Source organism: Macaca nemestrina, chromosome 6 (assembly GCF_043159975.1).
Source record: "Macaca nemestrina isolate mMacNem1 chromosome 6, mMacNem.hap1, whole genome shotgun sequence".
NCBI classification, from domain to species: domain Eukaryota; kingdom Metazoa; phylum Chordata; class Mammalia; order Primates; family Cercopithecidae; genus Macaca; species Macaca nemestrina.
In genome coordinates, this window is record NC_092130.1 from 86554127 (window position 1) to 86576431 (window position 22305).

General features: G+C 37.6%; 1 protein-coding gene across 17 annotated transcripts in view; it reads left to right on the forward strand.

Annotated features, from left to right (window-relative positions):
* The window catches only part of LOC105491971 (multiple C2 and transmembrane domain containing 1), a 598621-nt gene that overhangs the window by 507951 nt on the left and 68365 nt on the right, over window positions 1-22305 (forward strand). For all 17 annotated transcript variants that reach the window (XM_071097827.1, XM_071097830.1, XM_071097833.1 and 14 more), the window contains one exon: window positions 17237-17290. In XM_071097827.1, the coding sequence (XP_070953928.1) occupies window positions 17237-17290 (54 nt within the window). The remainder of the gene's footprint in view (window positions 1-17236; window positions 17291-22305) is intronic.

Here is a 22305-nt window from a genome sequence, read left to right on the forward strand (position 1 = left end):
CCTTTTGAAAAGAAACCTGGATTATACTTTGCTGGTTACAGAATGCATATACACACACACACACACACACACACACACACACACACATACACGAATTTAGGGAAAGTGTGTGTAGGGGTTGCCATGCTGTGACGAATTGACTCTCCTGCATAGTGCATAGCACTGGAAGGATGGTATTTTCCTGTAAGTCCATATTGATATCCCAAAGACACTGCAGACTCTTTCAGCATAAGTGAAAACTTTACAGGATCTCCGAGGTGCGTTAATCACACCATTGGCTGATTCCAAACCAGGAAACTTTCTGTTTTAGGAAAGAGAGACAGAGAAAGAGAAAGAATTTTCTGCCACCAAAAATCAAACCAAACCAAAACAAAAATCTATACATTCAGCTGACAAAATTTAATTAGGGTGAAAACTATAAAAGAAAAATCAAAATGACCTTCAGGTCATAGAAAAGAAAGAAAAGAAAACACAATTTCCATGACATAAGAAGTTGAAGAAGAAAATAAAAGAAATACTGTGAAAGATGAAAAATGCATAGATGGGTAAAATCCTGTCTTCAATGTATTGGCTAATATTTGAGATTAATACCAAACAGGAAAGTGTTTCTTTGTGTGTTTATTGTTTAAGGAGAGTCTTTCCTTTCTTGGAGACCCTTAAGATTACAGGCACTGAACCCTTATACCTTTTCCCCACCATGGTGCCTATTCTAGTTTAATGAGCAAAAGCAGATGTAATCCTTGCTGAATAAGTTTTGCAGCGTTTAATGAGCTGAACCTGTTAAGGACAGAATAAGTAAACAGCCATTCCTGAGGTTAAAACTGTAGACACATAGGGTGCCCATGTGAAAGAGGCATGGTTAAAAATATTTCACCTCTGCTATTTCCTAGTTGGACTTGTTAAAAATAAGCAATCTTAGGTCTAAATATACCTAGACTGGGACTATGACATTAAAATTTCTAGCATGAAAATTGTTAGGCTTTTCCAGAGAAAACCGTTTAGGACATGCTTCATTAAGAAATGTCCCTGGTATGAAAGGGATATAAAGATAGGAATGTCATCCTTCTCTTGGTTTGAGCTGTCACTTCAAAACCTGGGAAAAGTTCTCACCAGCATTGCCTATTAGACTTGTACCAACTATCCAAATTACAGTGACTGTAGACAGACATTTTGAAAGTGGAAGAGTAGATGCCAGGAAATGGCTTTTACTTTGATTTAAGAACTGCTGAAACATCATTACACCCTGGGCTCTGTGTGAAGTACTTTATATTCACCATGTCATTTAGTCCTCCTCCAAGAGAGAGAAGCTGATTGTGTTAGCCCAGCCAATGGGTTGGATCCTCCTAAGTCAAGTGACCTGCCGCCCCCCACCCAGGTCCCTTCATCAGTTGTAAGCAAAGGAACATGCTCATGTAGACAAGCATGGCTGCAAGAGCTCTTCCTTGAGAAAAGAGAATCAAGTCACGGAGAATAAAGGAAATAGGTTAGCCAAGCAAACCAGGGGTTTATTGCACACCCTGTAAGTATCATTTCTACTGCACATACAGGGAAACAGGGCCAGAAAGATTAAATAACTTATCCAAAAACACACAGAAAGTGTCAGAACCAGTATTAGAACACAGAGCAGTCTGCCTGAAGTTTATACTCCGAACCACCAGTCAATCACATTTCCTGCTGGGGATATATCCCACCTCTCCCTGGGCACTGTTACAGCAAGTTTCTCCCACGAATTACTGAATAAGCCAGTAGCACTAACTACACCTTTAAGCCGACATATTAATAGAAAGTAGTAATTTTCCCACACCCCTCATCTCATGTCTTCCGTATCTCTCATTGAGGGAAACAGAAAGGATATTTATCAAGCAATTTCTATGTATCAGGCATCCTGCTAAGCCTTTTAGAGACATCACCTCCTTTTTTCCTTTACAATAATTATATCAAGTAAATAATTCTAAATAGTTTTATCCCCATTTTACAAATCAGAAAATTCAGTATCAAGGATGATAAGTAAGCAACTCCCCAGAGCAAGTGTGATGTGAACCCAGTTGTGCCCTGTTGTAAAGTCCCAGGCTGTATCTATGGTACACGCATGGGCATTCCTTTCCCAAAGGACTGCTTTCTTAGTGTCCAGGGCCTTGCATAGAATCCCTGTTGTCTCCAGATTCCTTCCTATGAGGTACCCAGTAACCTCACATGAATTAGTGCTAGTCATCTATTCTATCCCACATGCCACCATTAATTTCCAAAGCATTCATGACCAGGAGGGCTACCTTCCATTCACCAAGGTGACCATGGGAGGAGTCCATCAAAGCTGACTTCTTCATATTTGTGAATAAATTTTTTTGTGTCAAAGCAATTTTTGAATATCTTTGACACAAAAAAATTCTTCAAGCTGTGTTTTTAAATTACACTTTAAAAGAACATTCATTTTTACTGTCATGATATTCCTCCCACACAACAATCTCAGTTATCTAATCAATGGTGGCATTAAAAGACTGAAGAGTGGGGCAGATCAATGAAATCATTCTCTGACTCATGATATGACTGTGACACAAATTGAGACAGAGTCTGCCTTGCTAAAATACTTTAGGAAATACTGAAATGTTTAGTTAGCTCCTTCTCGTGACAAAGCATTTGTTTCTTCATTTCCCTTTCAGAATAGTACTGAATATTGTCTCCCATTAGGTCTGTTTCAGTGAGACCCAGAGCACTTATCTCTACAAATAAAGCTCCTAAGAGCAGCACTCTTTGCCATAAGTGCTGTTGATTGAACAGTTTGGAATGGTCCACCACAGAAACATCTGATTGACTTGAGCTCCTATAAATCAAGCACATTTATTATTTTGTCAGCCAGTGTTCTCCATTCCAAAGAAGTCTGTGGTGGAATATATGGAATACTGAATAAGTCAAGTATTCCTGACAGGATCTAAAGAGGCTGGCCAAAGCCAAGCTGACAGAGGAGAGGACGTCATATGCAAAGCACTCTGAATGTACAGTTAGACTCTCTCTACTTCAGTAAGAGTTTTATCATTCACTGAAAGCAGCATAGACCACAAGTTTCCTGTGTTTGCCTCTCAGTACCAAAAAAGACCACATATTCAGTGCTCTTAGCAGAAGCAACACTGAGTCATACAGCCTGTAAACACATCTAAAAATGGATGATCACTCTTTTCTTCTTCGTGCTTATTTCAACAGCAATTTTCTCAATTTTTTTCAGAAGGTCATCAGCTTGAAAAAAATCTGAGGAGGACCATGAAAAGAACCAGACCTTTAGTTTTCCAACACGATCACTAGGATAAATCAGTAGAATCAACAGCCAATCAGATGTTGGTAGAAAGCTTATCCCCTGTGACCCCTCTCAAAGCTGTTCACCAACTGTTTAGCCTTGTGAGATAATCACTTGCTGTACATAGTGCAACCCAACATGTTAATAACCATCGTCATCAGGCTTTGGATTTGCACCAACAAGATCTCCACATTTTCTTCACTCATCCCAAGTCCCCCCACCACTGTCCCCTCCCTCTCAGTAGATGACCAGGCCTTCTACTTTGCAAATTTCCCTCAAATTCCAGCCCTGAAGCCCTATGAATTTGTACCCAATTTAGGGTTGTCAGATTTAGCAAATAAAAACACAGATGCCAAGTTCAATGGAAATTTCAGATAACAACAGGACATACTTACACGTATATGTTTTTATAACATTCTTGATTTATCTGAAATTGCAATTTAAGTGGATGTTCTATATTTATCTGGCAACTCTATCTCAATTGTACCTTTTATTCTTACCTCCAGACCTGTAGGGAGGTGACAGTTCTGAAATAAAGGTATTCCCCAACATCTTCAAGTATAGAAGACCCGTCAGGAGCAGGCCCCACCTAAACCATAGTTTCAGCTTCATCCCCCTCAGTATTCCAACAAGATTGTTTATGTGTGTGGTGGTGGTGGTGGTGTTTTGCTTTTGTTTGTTTTGGAGTATGCAATGTTTATTGAGCAAAAGGTGGGAGTAGTGGCCCAAGGGTGAGAAAACAGAAATGAACAAGACCATGGCCATCCTCTTTTGTTGTCACTTTCTTCTGGACAATTGCTTGCCACTTGGGAGAGCAGGAAACCAAGCCACTTGCAAAGGCTAGCACAGCACAGCTGGATGGGAAGGTAGTTCCAGCTGACTCGCAGGCCTGTGTTCCCTGCTTTACCTCCTATTCACTCAGTCCACAGGCTCAGGAAAGGCAATCCTTTTGTCTTCATGACACAACTAGAAAAGAGAAAAAAAGAGTGATGCTTCTCCCTTTGGACATATGAGGAAACTCAGGCCCAGAATAAGGCAGTAACGTCTGCAAAGCCCGTACTCACAGAGCGTGGGTGGGAATGGTGCAGCATGGGACAGATGTGGTGGCTGGAGAAGGGCAGTGTAGGCAGGGTCTGGAACTTAGCAGAGGCCTGGAAGTCACGTGAGCACTGAGGACAGATGTGCAGCATGGTGGAAGAGCTTGAAATCCTTGCCCGAGGTGCCGCACGTGAAGAGTTTGAGGTCTGAGTGTGATGCATGGTGGCTCTGCAGCCGCAGAGGGCTGGCAAAGACACAGGTGCACTGTGGGTGGCTGTAGCCCCTGCAAGACTGTACTTTTATGGGGTGCATCATCCTGGGATGGTCTTCGGGGCTCCTCCACTGGCACAGCAGGCTTGTAGGCAACACGGTTGGTGTTGATGAGGAGGTGGCTGTCCAGCCATGAAGGCTATGACCCACCCGAGACAGGGGTTGGAAGAGGGGCCTTTCACCCTGGGAAAAGAAGACCTTCCAAGGTAGTGGGTCTGGAAAGGAGGAGGGCCAGGATGGGATAGCCCCAGCAGTTGCAGGAGTATCTGGAGCAGAGTATACTTGTAGTTTCCCAAATATTCTCTACACTCTTTCTATGCCTTCTACTGTTTTCTTAAAAATATACTTACAAATGTAAATGTATATTTCTTATCACACATGTTTTGTTTTTTATAAAAATTGAGTCACATTTAACCCATTTTAGCTCACCTGCTTTTTATATTCTGCACCATATCTGGAAATATCCCTCATATTCCTGGAAAACAGTCTACTATAAGTTTTAATTTCTATACAATTTTCACTATATGAGTGTGTGTGTGTATTTTAGAGACAGGGTCTCCCTCTGCTGCCCAGGCTGGAGTGCAGTGGTGCCATCATAGCTCACTGCAGCCTCGAACTCCTAGACTCAATCAGTTTTCTCACCTCAGCCTCCTGCCTAGCTGGGACTACGGGTGCGAGCCACTGCACCAGTCTTCTTAATTAGACAGTTTTTAGATATATTTCCTTCAATTTTTTTTTTTTTTTGAGTGAGTCAGAGTCTCACTCTGTCACCCAGGTGGGAGTGCAGTGGTGTGATCTCGACTCACTGCAAGCCCCACCTGCTGGGTTCAAGCGATTCTCCTGCCTCAGCCTTCCTAGTAGCTGGGATTACAGGCACCTGCCACCACGCCCGGCTAATTTTTGTATTTTTTTTTTTTTTGTAGTAGAGACAGGATTTCGCCATGTTGGTCAGGCTGGTGTGGAACTCCTGACCTCAAGTGATCCGCCTACTTCAGCCTCCCAAAGTGCTGGGATCACAGGCGTGACCCACCGTGCCTGGCCCACTTCAAATATTTTGCCTTCTCAGTACTGTGAAGAAAATCCTAAAGAAATCTTTGGGTACCTTTCTGGTAATATGCTTTGGAAAGTCCTTGAAGAATTTCTGGGTGAGAGTATATGCATTTTGAAGGTTTTTGGTAGTTAATATTAATTTGCAACCCATTAAGCCTTTAACATTTTATACAGCTGTGCCTGGGTAGCCACTAATTATCATTATTCTTTCTTTTGGAGAGCCATCCCTGACACTCACCCCCTACTACCAGTCTGACCCTACCAACTCATACGCTAAGAGGTTAAATGAGCCCATACCTCTGAGTTCCCACGTCTGTCATAAGTTTGTTTCATATAGTTGCTGCCTAGGCATCCATTTTAAGGCCTGACATGAGTTATTTGAAACCTAGCAGTACCCGTCCCCTTTGGCTAGTTAAACTTACCTCCTCTGTGTGGTTGTTTATGCTGTAGCCCACTTGCTTCTCATCCCATTGACCCAACACACCCCACAGCTGCTGACCATGATGAAACCTAATGGTTAGCACTGGAGCCAAGTCGGCATTTCCCCTCGTGCTCTCTTTAAACCAGCCACGGGATAACACCCATGGACCTTAATAAAGGCATAGTCTGACGGCTCCTCTTTTTCTCTTGCGTGTCCCACCCACTGGCTGAGCTCCCTGCCGCCTCCAGCCTTCCCTCGGTCTCCCATTGGCATCCCTAACCTCTCTGGGACCAGTAAGTACTAAATTTCTTGTTTTATGCACTTTGGGTTCACCTCCTCAATGTGTCTCATCTGACTGACACACCTGAGTCTTACTTTCCTCTCATCAGAGCACTCTAGAAAATGGCTCTCTTGGCTCATGGTCACTCTCGAGAGACAGACTTCATGACCAAATTAGAAAGTAATCATAACAATAAAAATCACAACACTCTCATATTGTCATAACTGGCTCACTGTGGGTCCTCCTCAGATTGTTCTAATTGAATCTTCCATTTGTGTGTCTAATCTCAACACAGCAAAATGGCTCGGACCATTTTGCTCTGAGTTACTAAAAAAAGTTAGAAAATATTTTAGTCTGATCTTTCCTTCGAAATCAAATATTATCTAATTTTTATGCATAATTACTTTCATTCAACAAATATTATTGAACATTTATAGGCACTAATAGTACTGTGGTTCAAAGATGATGAAGATACATGGCTTGCCCAGGACAGTTTGTGGTCTAGTGAGAGAAACAACTGAATAGAATATATGAATATAATAGGTGCAGTGATAGAGGTCTGTATACAGCATGCAGAATGTTCAGTCAAAAGACATGTAGATACTCCTGCATATATGTATGTGAGTGATGCATATATAATGAAACAGGGCGTTAAATAGCTACCTGTGGCTACCTGTTTGTTCTTCATGCCTCAGTCTGTTGTTTTCACTTAGTAACTCCATGTTTGGTTTTAATACTTCTTGAGTTTATTTGCTATCCTTTTTACTCAATTCTCAAACTGTAGTCAAACCGAAAATTGAAAAGATAAAATGGTAGAATGATGGAAGATGAGTATTACCAGTACGTGACCTGTCAGTTCAAATACAGAAAGATGTAAAGGAAACACTTCTATTTTTAAAAGTCAATTTACTAAAGATTCTCTTCACTGGAATGCACACTTCTTGCTTTAGCTCTAGTAGGACTCAGAAGAGAGACTTCCAATATAAAGTTAGTGGTAGTTGCCCTAGAGGTTGTTCCCAGTTACTCTCATATTTTAGCCTCCACCATTTTCCTGAATTCTCCTCACCTTGTTCAGTTCTCCAGAGATGCATATAAGAATATAATGAGGCAAAGAGGTACTCTTAGTTCTTATAGAGGATTTCTTCCCCAACTCCTTTTCTACCAAATGAATTGTTTTTGGCAACTCTGAAGGATATCTGAAATTCTTGCTCCCATAAATGGTTGATTTTCACTTATTTGAGCCACAGTTGAACCCTGGAGCCCCAGAGAGTCACTGAAAAATCAGCTTCCTAAACCCCTCAAATCCTCCCATGGATCTAAAGAGTTCACCATCTTGATGGTTCTCCAAAGTGTCCACCCATATATCTGCCTAAGGGTCTTAGCATTTCTGTTCTTCCAAATATCTGCCCTCAGGACTTTGTCATTTCTGTAATTGAGATGTAAGACTGGGGAGGAAAATAAGGATACCCCCAATTCTGGTTTGAGGGTGGATGTGTTATCCTACCGATTTCCAGTGATTATTTCCTGATTGTTCTTTCTAAATGACTTTGCACTCTCCTCTTGGCAGAGAGCCAAACTATTCTAAACCTGGGGAAGGAGAGAGGAAAAGGGGCCAACAGAAGTACCTTCTGCCTGACTCATGACCTTAGAACTAGTTTGCATTTCTAGTCTTGATCATTGTTCTCTGTGTGGTGGTGGTGGGGGAAGGGTGGTGCTGGCAGAGAGTTTCATATATTTGTGGAGAACTATTGTCCTTGGTTTAGAAAGGTGACAAGAAATTCTAAGACCCCAATTAACAAACTAAAAGTGGAAACCAAATTATGTCTTTATCTGCTTGTGGAAAGTGTTTATAAATCAGAACTATTAGGAAGTCCAATAACGCTGAGTTTTGTGTTCATTTTTTAAAGCATTGTATGAGACACCTTTGTCAAGAGCATACAACTTTCAGGCCTTTCTACCCTTATGTACATAGAACTGAAACAGTATGTTTCAGTGACCAAACTAAAATACACCTTCAAGGACATTTTTTTGTCATGTATTACTTACTGAATTTACTTCATTATACAAAAAAAGAAAACTAGTATACACTATCAGTTCTTTAGAAACTAACTGAATGTTCTGATAGCATTGCTTAAACAGGAGACAGTCAGTTTACCTAAATAAAGTTTTCAAATGGGTTATACTCCCATAGGCAACAGCAAAAACACCTTTAAGATAAGTGTTACCGCTATATCTTTCCAGTGGCTTGAGGTTAAAAGCCCAAACTTTGAAATTCGGAAGATCTGGGATTTAATTCCAAACCTTCCACTTGTTAGCTATACAAGTTTATTCATTCTGCTATGCCTCAATTTCCTCACCAATAAAATGGGAACAATAGGTACCTTGTTAGAGTCTTCTAAGAATTTAAGAGACAACACATGTTAAGCATAGAGTAAGTGCTCAATAGATGACACCTGGGAACCTTGCCATGTGTAAAACAGCAAGCAAGTGGGAGCTTAGACATTATATGTCACTATTTCTCTTGAAGAGTTCCCTTGTAAGTCCTGTTGAAGAGAATGGTTTTTCATGGCCATGAGTCATTTTTCTTGGTTTTAAGCCTGTAGACAGATAATAGCATTGCCACAGTAAGATTTCCTGTATCCATAGTCCCCTTGCAATGTATACAGAAGTCCCACAAAAAATAAAAACTATATTTTTATCAGTAAAAGCATATGAAGAAACTTGAGCAAAGCAGTCTTCAACAATGTAAAGCACCTTAGTAACTGAATTTTACAGAAATACCATAAACGTATGCCATTTTACAGGTCATATCCATAGATATTTGAAAGACACATTTTTCTTGATTATTGTAATACAAATCTCCACTGTGCACAGTGCATGAAGACAAAGGCAGGCCGTACCATGAGCGAAGAACAGGGCGTTTCACTGAAATTATCATTGAGTCCAAAAGCAAAATCCTCCTTTCTAACAGCCTCACTCAGGCTGTCGGGTAAGAGGAGGGGAAAGGTAAACCTACACCAGCATACCAGGCCTGGAGATGGAGACTAATTTTTAATAAATCAGAATGGAACATGAAAATGTCAACTTAATCAAGCATTTAAATTTTATTAATCAAGCCTAATTTTTATGAGTGCAAATAATCACTGAAGCTGGACAAATTTGTTCTTGATTGCATCAGAAACATAATTTTAATATTTAATGGACTGATGAATTTAAATGGAGAATTATCTTTATGAAACATGCTCTTCATAATTTGCCATTAAATGAGAAATAAAAAAAACAACATAAATCTTACATAAAGGTTATTTAACTAAATGTTGGTACTATAAATATTATAAATGCATTATATACTAATTTAGCAATCACACAGTACACTACATAAAGCAGGAATGATAAGTAGACCAGGCAGGCTTTTCCTGGGATGTAGAGCTCTGTGTTATATTGTGGGGAGCTCATGATATAACGGTTTGGAGGTTTTGTGTGAAGTTTCATGAACATTCTTTTCATTCAGGCTTTTATGCTACAATTCACCATTCACCACAGACATTCTTTTCAGTCCAATGTAGGTCTAAACCCACTAGGACTTTCTTTTGTGAGGTGATTATTCTTTATATAAAAAAGATAAAAAATATTATTTATAGAAAGGGATATAAGAAAAGAACTGAAGTTTTCTGACTATGATTTTTTTGACATACAAAACATGCTCCATTTTTAAATTTTCTGACATAATGTCCTCAGGCCTCAAAATATTCTAGATGGAAAAGAGAAAAAGAAAAATCAAATTAGTGTCAGAATATTCTCTGCAAATGTACACCCATTCCACTCACCCTCTTTACGACCCACAACACATTGCTTAAAATAGGGAGTTGCTATAAATTTTTTTTAAGTGAATCAAACCTAACAGATCAGTATGGTCCAAAAGTTTCCTGATAATCTCCAAGATAAATTCTTTGTTGTTTTCTAAGTATATTCTTTAAAGATCCCTAATGTTCCCAAAGTGTAGTATTTTCCATGCTATTCCATATATGGAATTGTATATGGAAATATATTCCAATATTTCCATAGTATTTTGCATATTTGTGCTAAACTGTGCATTTACCTGAAAACTAACTTGCCTATTGCAGCTCCCAAAATTATTGATGGGGTTGGAACAAAGGATATTTAGAAGATTGCAGGACATGCTACTCTTTAAAATGTCACAGCAGCTCCCTTTTCTTGCTTTACAGAAAATTTTTTAAATGTGGACCTTTTATTAGACACTTAAAAATTCTAAGATTGTTTTCAACGTTTGAAACATTTAAAATTGTGCCTTTTTGTTACAAAGTTGAGGTTCTGGAATGGAAATTTGGCTCTAAATATAGAGGCGTAAGTACATAATTTTCTTTATTTTTACTCTGTTTATTAATGTATGAAAATATTTTGTAAACATTAAATTTTATAAAGTAGATTCATGGTGAGTAAAGTTAGCTTTTAATTTTACTTGCAAAGCACATGAAACAATTCAATTTTTTGGCCTTTGGTATATGCTTTTTTCCCTTGACAAATAATATAGTTTCATTAAAGTATTATTATTTAAAAAGCACATTCCAGGTTAATAGTTGACCTATTTTTTCCTACTCAATTGAATTAATATGCAATATCCTAAAGACACCAAGATTAGAATTTTCTTGCAAGCAAAAAAAATCCAATACATTGTAAAGCCTTTAGATGGAGACAGAGTTCAAATAAACTCTAGAATTCTGTTCAGTGCTTTGTGTAAGAATAGAATGAACACTTAAGAATACCGAAAAGGAAATATGAAAAGAAATTTAAGAGGCTTATACTGATTGTAGAATTTATGTTATTGTTTCACCTTTCTTAATGGAAGAGTTTTTCTGCATATTAAGCTGACACTTAAAAATAAAAGGTAACATACTTTTGGTCAGTAAAGTAAATTTACTGTCTTTGCACCTTATAGCAAACCAGATTATACAACAAATACTGCTGTTGATGATGCAGAAGGCATGCTGTACATAATCAGTGGCATGCATCAAAAGTCATCTGATAGCCACATTAAAGCCACATTCCTTATTAAGAATCAGACTAAATTACAACATAGCACTTCCCAGAATGAGCCAAGGAAATGCATTTTGCAAGAAGAATAATTGTTTTTGAGTGTCTCTGTAAAAATCAGGAAGTCTTTTAGCAGTAAGTACTAATGCTTTTCTTTTTTTCTTTTTTTTTTTTTTTTTAGTCTGCCTTCTTTTGTATTGCAATATATTCAGCCTCCCAGGCAAGCCTATCACACTAATTATTATTACATCTAGTGGTTCAGTTATCTTGATGACTACTGTAGCTGAAATCCTCCAAGGTCAAATCCTTAATAGCGTGAATCAAACTAAGCAGCCGTCATATATGCAGTTGCGTTTGAGATGTACTGGATGAAACAGTATATCCCAGACTTGATTGAGTCGTATTATTCTTATAAACATGGAGTGAATTATGTATACAGTTTAATTATACCATTTTGCAAAAGTTTGTTTCTTCTCAAAAATCTTGTGAGAAGTTGTCCTGTTGTAAAAATGTCTGCACTAGCACACCTATAAAGATCTTACCATAAAAGTCTTCAACCTGACCTTTGGTACTTTCAAGTGATTTGAAATCATTTGAGTGATTATATGCATCTTCTCCATCAATAGACATTCCACCATTTCATATCATACTTACATGTGTAATAAATCCATTGGCACACAAATGCATGTTCTGCATGGTTTATGCACACACACAATGATATAAATGAACTCCAGACCATGCTGAAGAATACTACTCTCCCCAAATTCTTCCATATCTCTAGGGTAGAAATAGGCATTTAGTTTGTAATGTATCCAAATATAAGCATCTGTACAAGTTTGGATCGTCTATGAATATGAAACTAAATATGAAACTTCTTTCTTTTGTGTCAGTTTTCTTTAATATTTTAACATGGTTGCACATCTGGACAGCAGCGATTTCTTCTTTAAATGTGTAAATGTGTTGCATTTTTATAGACCATATTTGAGTAAAGCAATTTGAGTTGTGCAACTATTCATTTTGAACACAGTAAAACATCCATTTAATTCCAAGGAAAAGAAGCAAACACACAAAAGAAACTGGTTTGTATCAGCACTGGCTTTTGAAAGGTTTGGTTGCAGAGTACTCAGTCCTTCCAAGGTTAACATAACCAAGATTTTTTTTGGTTCCTTTTTGTTCGAAGGGATTTAAATAAGTGGAATAATTTACTCATGGAAAAATTATAATATGAAGTGTTTAAAAAATAATTCATGGGCCTTTTAACCCCCTCTTGTCATATTAGTTTTAAACATTCACCTTAAATTGGTGTTAAAAAGCATTAATTAGTAGTCACTGTCCCATAATGATTTTAATAATGAAGTTTACCTGAACCCACTTTCCCTCATCCTTTCCTCATTGGTCTTTTTGTTACTGCATCCTTCTGGTCACCTCCCTTATACATTTTTGTTCTAGTACAATAATACCAAACATGTCACGTTTTTATTCAGGTTATCAACATCACTATTAACATTTCCAGTCAAATAATATTTTCCTTGCAAATCATGAAGTGTTTTGTTGTGTTGGATTACAATTAAAAGTCTTGTAATAGTACAAGAGCTCCTCTAAAACCACAAAATATATGGTCTATAGATACCATTTTGTTTAACTTTGGAAATGTATTTTTTAAATGTATAGCCACATATTACATTTTATGTTAACGACAAATGTTCAGCAAATATTGAATATGAAGAAAGAAATATGCTTTTAAAATAATGTTATCTATTTATTCTCTGGCTGCAATGTATCTGGCATGCTGCATTTGGGGTTGTCTGTGTGTTTTTTTAAATGTCATCTTTATTAGTATTACATTCAAGGAATAGTACCAAGAATCAGTTTCTTTCAAGACCTTCTTCGAGTGTGTGGCATATAAGTCTGTGACGAGCGACATTACAGAAGGTCATGTCACTTTTAACTGCTTGCATTACATCTTTCTGATTTCCCTAGTGCCCTTCCTTTGTTTGATTAGTACTACTTGCTTTCAAGCAAGGTATCAGAAAGCATAATTTGGAAAGAGAATTCTAGAGCCGATCTGAGATTCCCCTTAAGAAAAAAGAGAAAAAACTGAACTTTGTAAATGTATCTTTTCTACTACATGATTTTTCGTCACTCTTCATTTTTTCCCCTTCAAGGAAATCCTGCGTATAGTATATGTTGTTAGTTAAATTATTGCTGACAAGTGTTTGGGCAACTGGACTTTGTATACTTGAAAACAAAACGATGTAGTGCTTATTTGGTTTTATTTGAAGAGGAAAGAGCTAGAATTTGATACCAGGACTCCTTTCTTTTGTTTTCCTTAGTTAAGTGTTAAACTCCAGCACTCTCATCCTAAATAGCAGGTGTTATTTGATTTCTCTGGGAAGGGTTGCAATTTTGTGCAGTCATTAAATGCACTTCAGTGATATATACAGTTTGTTTTTAAAAGCTCAGTTTGCAGTTTCGATGTTCATTGCATTTGGCTAGAGCTCTTGTCTTAAAGCACAGCTCAGCTTCTGAGACACTCTTGTCCTCAAAGTCATCCGTTTCACTGGACCATTAAAGCCTGAAAATTAGTTGTGAAAGCATCATCATTTTAATTTGGAATCTTTATCCACACTTCTACCTGTACCCCTCTATGTGTTTCTTACAGTCAGTGAAAACATGAATCAGAATTTTGTGTGTCATTAAGAGCACAGAATATTTTGTCCAGGAAAAAATATTTAATTTCCGAAAATTAATGTTTAAAATATTAACTTGATGCTATTTTATTTTTATTAATAGCTAACATTTTTGAGTACTTCCTTTGATACAGGAACTGTATTAAGCACTTTTATGCATTATCTCATTGGATCCTTAACACTGTGAGATAGGTGCTATTATCATCTCCATTTTCTAAGGCACCTTCAGCTTCACCTGAGCAAAATGTAACGGTGGGATATGTTCTGAAGCAGCTTAAAGGCATCAATAGGAAACCATCTGTATTATAAATCCTCACTTGTAGATGTTTATGATGTAACTTTAAAAACGCACTGGAGGAGGGGAAGGGCCCTCACTAGAGCGCTAAAACACAGCAAAAAGGCCTCTCACTAACACAACACTTCTCTGCCAAATGTAAAAGCAAATGGTTGTATTGGGTGGTTCTGGCTGCACATTTGTGGAGCAATTGTGCGTAGCCAATTACCCACTTGTGCAGGGTAAGAACAGTTTGGGTTTTGCAAATGAAGAGCCTGATTCTGTAGACCTCTGAGTCATACTTGAACAGAAGATCTACAGCTGATTTGTAAAATGTGTAAATTAAGCTACTGGCTTGTTTATGGCTTAATCTTATCTTGAATTTTTGAAAATTAATTTGAAGATAGTGGAGATTCTCCAACCTTAATGGTTAAATATTCATGGGTTCTATTCTCAGGCAAATGTTTGAAAGCATTTTGAACATTTGCTTTTATAAATCTGCATCATTGATTAGGTATAAGTCCTTCCAGGTGAACTAAGTCAGTTCTGTGAGATACATGATAGGCACTTTACCCAAAGTGTGTTAAATGATATGAAGAATAGATGATACATTCACTATTCACTCAATCAACAAATATTTTGTGAACACCTATTATGTACCTGACAATCTGCTAGGCACAGCCCACCACCATTCTGCCTTCCATAGCACCTGAAATGTGATAGTAAGTACTGCAGAGAAGAGGCATATTATACATTCTTAATTATAAGTAGCTATAATAATGAGTTTATTCACAGCAGCAGTAAAAGTATAGTGTTCATCTCATTTTCCTTGATGTATTTGATATGAATCTGCATGGGTAATTTCAGCAAAAAAAAAAAAAAAAAGCTTCATTTAAATCTAAAAGATAATTTTATCAGAGGTATGAAATAATCATCATTTCAGAAAATCTTTCAAGGGTTAGGTGGATTCTTCTGAAGCAACACAATGTACCAATGTAGCTTCTTTTCCATCTTAAACCCCTCACAAATAGCCCAATTTGAATAGCCTGGCATATATCACTTCAACTATATACTGTCACTATTGTGTGTGTATTTGTGATGCAAATACTTTAAATGTAAGGAAATGAAAGGTTAACATGAAAGCTTATCTGATCAACCCTGTTTAAGTTTTACTGGATTATAAGCCATTTGAGGGCTGGTAGGAGTAAAGAGGAAGTTTTGTGGGTTATCTGTGTATTCCCACATTACCTAGCACTATGTGCCTTGGACAAAGGGGTTTATGATGAATGCTATGGAGTAGCTGGATATAGTTAGAGAGACTGTCAAGAGTCCATCTTTCTTGTTGATGCTTCGTTGCTTTATATGTCTCCGAAGTAAGTGTAAGCTCTCATCAGATATGCAAAACTGCATATTGCACTACTGTGATTCTTTTGAAATGCTGAATGTCCAAATGAAAGACCTCAAAATTCTACCAATTCACAGAAGATTGAAAGCACGACATTAAATTAGGAACAGTCTCACAGGTTGTCAGATGCTTTCATTATATATTTGTTCATGAGACCTGGAGGTTTGTGTTTATGTTATGCTTTTAAATCAGTTAATGCTTTTAGAATATTTGAGAAAACTTATTAGGAATAAGAGTTCTGATATGTTATCTCAGTTTATGGAACTCTTTTCATAATACAGTCTTGGTTATTCAAGTGTTCACCCATAGAATATTCCTGTTGGTGTTAAAACACACACACACACACACACACACACACACACACACACACACACACACACACACAGGAAAGGAGGGCTAGGTGTCTCTGTCCTCTAAAGTTATGAGCTTTGGGAGAAAAGTTTTAAAATATTTGTTAACCGCTTCTGTTGAGTCTATTCAGAGATACAGGATCAGGAAAAAAAAAAGGAATTTAAAAACCATATCAAATATCATAAACACAATAAGTTGGGTCTTACTTGAATAACAACACTTCTCCCAAGGTTTTCTAAACTGTAGGTTTCTGTGGCATGCATATGTGTATGTTTGTGAAGTGCGGAAAACCATTTTAAAAAGCCTGAAATGGAGTGAAGTCTCATTCTGAATGGTTATATGTTGATCAAGGCAAAGGGAAGTTATTTGGGAAATCCAAAATGACTATTCCGTTCTGCTGAGGTAGGCTAAATAGCTATTTAAAAATACATATATGCATATCCAACTACGTGGGTTATACACACAACTATACACATGTAATTATATATTTTAATTTTCATTTTATAATATGCATTCTCATAATCTTGTGTAAATTCACAGAGAATTAAAATGAGAGTTTTGGGTAATCCACAAAATCAAAAAGTAAGAGAGGCAAGACTTGACATTTATACATAAGAATTAAAATTTGAGCCATAAAAATATATTGTTAGTTTTATGCCATAGACCACCAGCATGAATCAATTAACAGACATGGTTTTTTAATCGTAGAATTTGGTGAAAAGTAAATTAGAAATAGCAGAGCTGTTTCATGCCTAGTTATCTAGTTCTAAATTTCAAGTACCTGATTAATACAGACAGCAGAATTGGTAGAAGGGAAATTTCCTGATTTAAAGCATCCTCCAAATTAATGTTGGTTTACCTTATGCATATTTCAAATTCTTGAGGTTGTCACAAAACATTTCACATGAATCCAGTTCCCCTAACTGGGATTCGGTTCCCTGGTTTTAATCAATGAAAGGCAGAGCGTTTTCCTAATCACTATCTCTAGGTTGAGTATCCCTTCTCAGTGTGCCCGTTTCAAATGTTAATATAAAGTTTTCATTTCCAAAAGGTTCAAAATGACAGAACAAAATTCTCTCCTTTAAGAGCACAGAAAATGACTTCTGTTTCTGTCTGCAGGTGGTGGAGGACATGCTAGAGGACGAGGAAGAAGAAGATGACAAAGATGACAAGGTAATTATCTTTCCCAGCACTTGGGTACCTGGGGATGGGGAAATGTAGACATGACACTGTTTTCACAGACAGTTAAAAAAGGAGTTGAAGTGTTTGAGTCCAGAAAATTGGACAGTGCTGTTTATCATCCTAACAATGCCACTGCATGTTGCAAAGAGGGTTGAGAAGGCTATAAATCCTTTTCGCTTTTGTCCAGAGCTGGGTCAAATATTTTTCTGCCAGGAACAAAAAAAAATAATTCAGCTTGTCTGGAACTTGATAGCTCTCATGAAGATAACAGCAGTGACGACTGTTGTTGAAGGGCAAAAATTTGTCCTATCTTGAGTATTACAAATTGAGCCATGCTTTGGGGGAACAGGGGAGTGAAAACATAGCCTGCATGAGTTGAACATGGATATTGTCATCTGTAATTTTTGAACAATTGCTCAGCAAAAGGACATGAATGTGCAGAGTGCTCCAGAGGACATTTAAATAACCCCAGTGCTCATTGCCCTTGCTGAGGTTTGGAATGGCCACGTGGTTTCTCCATCAGGAAAGCCCATTCAGAGAGGCTTATATTCAATCGCTGGTTGATTTGGGGATGGTGACCACAGTAAATAACAGCCAGTTTCTGGGACTGCTTGGATTGGTTGTCCCCTAGGGAGAGGGGACAACAAGAGGTAGGAATTAGAATGATCTTGCACCACTGCAGCAGTGGCTGGGGTTGGAACTACTGTTTTCTATGGCAAGGAGGATAGTGATGCTGTTACATCATCATCTCTGGGCATTTCCAGACCTAAAATCTAAAAAGTCCTAGGTTGAGATCGAGAGGCAGAGGACAAAAAATCGTTCGTTATTTCCACATTGTTTGGCATGTAAAACCAGATTTTTGACCTTCACCAGAATCTGATTTATGTTGTGGTAAAGCAGTGAATTTTTTTTTTTGAAGAAAGGAGGAAAACAGTATATTTTAATTTATGCCCTTGACCTTTGATTCCAGTAAAGATGTACAGTTATATCCCAATGTAAGAATTTGTGTGCCACTGAAGGCCGTGTCTCCAAAAATAAAATAATTTGTGTGTTGGAAGCATGCATGAGAAATGTCAAAAAATTCAGTGATTCGTTAACTCTCCACATGATTTTTTTCCTAATATTCAATGCTTGAAGGAAAACAGACACACACACACACACACACACACACACACACACACACACACACACACACACTTTCTCCCTTCTAACACTATTTCAAACATTTTTAAATCGACAGAGTTTTTATGTGAAATTTTTCTTCTGTACATCATTTAGTCATTAGCAACATCATCAAACATAAACTAACAAAATCTCCTTCCTGCAAAAACCCATATGTGCTTGTTTTTAATGTTAAATAACATGAGCATACACTTCTGGCAGTAAATGATATGATTTATTGCTAAGGTCAGTTGTAGAGCTGTAGAGTGCTTGTATTTTAACTCAACATGCCAGCTCTGAATCATCATTTCTCTGCTGATAAACACTGAGCTGCCATCCATTTATGGCCATTTTCTCTTGCTTGTTGCTGCTTTGTTATTAAAGCCACCATAAAGATCCATCCCAGCAGCAGGCGTTTCCCCAGAAATGTTAATAAATGGAAACCCTTAGTGAAGTCTAGTACTTAATGTCCCTGCTTGAAGTCAACCTATGTTTTTAGTCAGTTTGTTGATGTCCTGTACTTCTAATCTCTCCCCTTTTTATGGGCATTTTTAATGGAGAAGATGTTAAGTATGGGAAGTAGACACACCTGGTTAACCAGCTCACCAAAACATAGATGTCAAGTGGAACATGCCCGGGGGAAACAACACCAAATCTCTGGAGTAACATCTATTGTAATCTAGTGTTTGGTAGTCTGAAATTGACACCCTGCTTCTAACACATTTTCAGATCTAGTTACCAAAGTTGATTGAAAGTGAGTGCTTAAATTACAGTGTGAATTCAACTGTATTCTTCTGTACAGGATGCCGACAGGCAGTGTGTTTTCCATGTGAAAGGATTGTGAGCTGATTTTCATAAATCCAACCCTTTTATCCGAGCGATAAAGGAGGTTTTTCTTTTTTACTCATAATGCAATTGATAGCATAAAAATCATATCTGAATAAAATCTCAAATGTAATAATTTACAATAGACTTTTAAGTGCTTGAATAATGGAAGAATCTTGTGGACGTCTTGAAATATAGTTTTTCCTATAAGAAATGGAAATATGAAAGGATCCTGCAAGGTTCCATCTTCCATCTCGACTGGCTCTCACAGCGGTAAATGTTAAGTCTTGGCTATCAGTGCGTCTCAGTGGAAGAGGGGTAATTTCCTACTTTGAAAAATTCGTTGGTTCCTTTATTTAAAGTTTGTGTATAGAGTCATGGGTAATGGAATTTCATGAGAAAACAAATGTGTTCTTTGCCATACGAGCAGGTACTGACCTCTAGCTCTCATTATTTCTGTTTTCTCATATGGTATAATAGTAGGGTCAGGTCAGTGGGTCCTCTTATAGGATAAAAGTAAAAAAGATTAATAAATGTGCCAAAGCCTCACTTTAATTGAACCTGAAGCATATGTTGGAAGTATGTAAAATATGTCCCAGATGTTTCACCAGGGCCAGTGTCTTGGCTTTCCCTGATTACCACAAGGCAGCTATTAGTCCTATAACCTTTGGACTTGGGGGTAAATGGGGTATTACATGGCACAGAATGAGAGCACCTGTTTTCCATTCCGCCAAGACCCCTGGCAGGCTTTCCCTAAGCCTATCCACATGTTTTCACTTAGCAGATTGTTGGGCGATTATGAAAAGTGTCTTTCTTTAGAGCCAGCATTGATATTAGTCACTCACAATGAAAGGGCAAGTCATTGGCTACTTGACAAGGTCCGTGTGGGCATAAACTGAAATCTTTTATTTCATTTGAGCTGAGGGTGTTTTCCCTCTGCATAATTATATACATGACAAAGACACAGGTATATGAAGCTGAAGCAGACAAAATTGTAATTAACATAATAGCTTTGTAATAGCTTTTCTTTCATACTGACTGTAGCACCAGGGAAGACTTTGGTTAAAGTTGGTAAAAGCTAAATCATGATTTACCTGGATTCCCAGATTTTGAAGTTCTTCCAGATTATAGCTTTAAAATATATATATAATGTTGTTTCTTATTAAAAGAGCTAATCATTATTCAGGTGAGGGTTTGTGATCCACAGACTTACCCTTCATTCTCAAACCCATTGCTCACATTTGCTTAAATCTAAAATTAGGTGGCTTCTCTTTTAATCCAATTCCATGGTTTTCACAAAGGCAGAGAATACGGGTTTTACATGGTGAGTCTTAGTAATGAATCATTGACTTGTTAATATTTTCACTTATCTGCATTATGTAGTAGCACTCTGTTAAGCCGTGCTGGAGATGACATTTTTCCTGAATTAAATGTTAGACATCATACTGCGTTCTCAATTCCCTTTGTTGTACAGCATTCTCTGAACCATCAACCACAAAGTCACAGTTTGATCTGATTTTTTGACCTGACACCAAATCCTGCCTTTGTGGTTAATAGAATATCTTAGCAAATAAGGCTTAGCTAAATTACCTAGGTGGAGCTATCAACAAGCCATATAATAGTGTTTTTCACCATGTTATAGATAATAATACAGTGGTCAGTCTGTATAATCTAGAAATCTAATTAATGAAGATCAGCTTTCCTTTTGTAGTTTAAAAAGTTTAGGCATGCTTCCCATGGTGCATCCTACCCTTGTAATAAGATCCAGCTGCGATATCAGGAAGCAGAAGATAAAATGCAGGTTTTCCTCAGAAAAAGCATGGATTCAAATGCATGGCATTCTAGTAATGTTTATTGATAAAAGATATTAAAATATTCAGCCATTTATGCTTACACTGCTTCTTTTTCTTCAGCCATTATGTCAAGGTTACTGTGTTTCAAGAGAACTAAATGTAACAAATAAAACATACCTGAGTTAGTTCAAAATAAACAGATTCTTTGCTTTAATTCTTGAACTCTGTGTTTTCTAGTTCGATTCTCCAGCCCTAAAACATGTATATAACATACCCAAGATTTGGGCATCTCTGGCATCTCAAATGAACTATGAGGGGTTAGGGGAATGATATGTGATATGAGAGAAGATTTTAATCCAACAAAATGGCATTTGCTAGTTATATTCAATGAAATAACGGCACAGTGGGGAAAAAGATTAAGGCTTTGGAGAAAGGCAAGAAGAAAGGAGGCACAAGGAAAACACTTCCTTTTAAAATTATCAAGCCACATTTAACTGGAATAGCATTGTTTTCATTTATTTGTTTGCTATTGCTGCATAACAAATTGCCACCCATGTAGAGGCTCAAAACAACACTCACTTTTTAGCTCTCGGTTCAGTAGATCAGAAGTCCAGCACAGCTCAGTTGGGTTCTCTGCTCAGGGTGTCATGTTCAAGGTATCAGTCAGACTGAGTTCTCACCTGAAGGCTTTGGAGAAGAATTTATATCCAAACTCATTCAGGGTATTGATAGAATTCAGTTTTTTATAATTGGAGGACTGAGGTCCTTGTTTTCTTGGTGGCTATCTGATACTAGTTGCCATTTTCCATGGCTTCCTCCATCTTTAAATCTATCAATGGAGAATCTGTTGGGTTGAGTCTCTCCATACTTCAAATCTCTTCAGGAAGAGACAAGTTCCTTTTAAGGCCTCACCTGATTAGGCCAGGCCCATCAAAGATAATCTGTTTTTCTTAAAGGCAATTGTGCCATAGAACGTAACCTAGTCACGGGACCACATATTTCATCTGATATGATTTGGCTGTGTCCCTACACAAATAATGTCTTGAATTGTAGCTCCCATATTTCTCATGTGTCATGGGAGGGACCTGGTGGAAGGTAATTGAGTCATGGGGTGGATCTTTCCTGTGCTGTTCTCATGATAGTGAATAAGTCTCATGAGATCTGATAGTTTATAAGGGGGTGTTCCCCTGCACACACTTGCTCTTGCCTGCCACCATGTAAGATGTG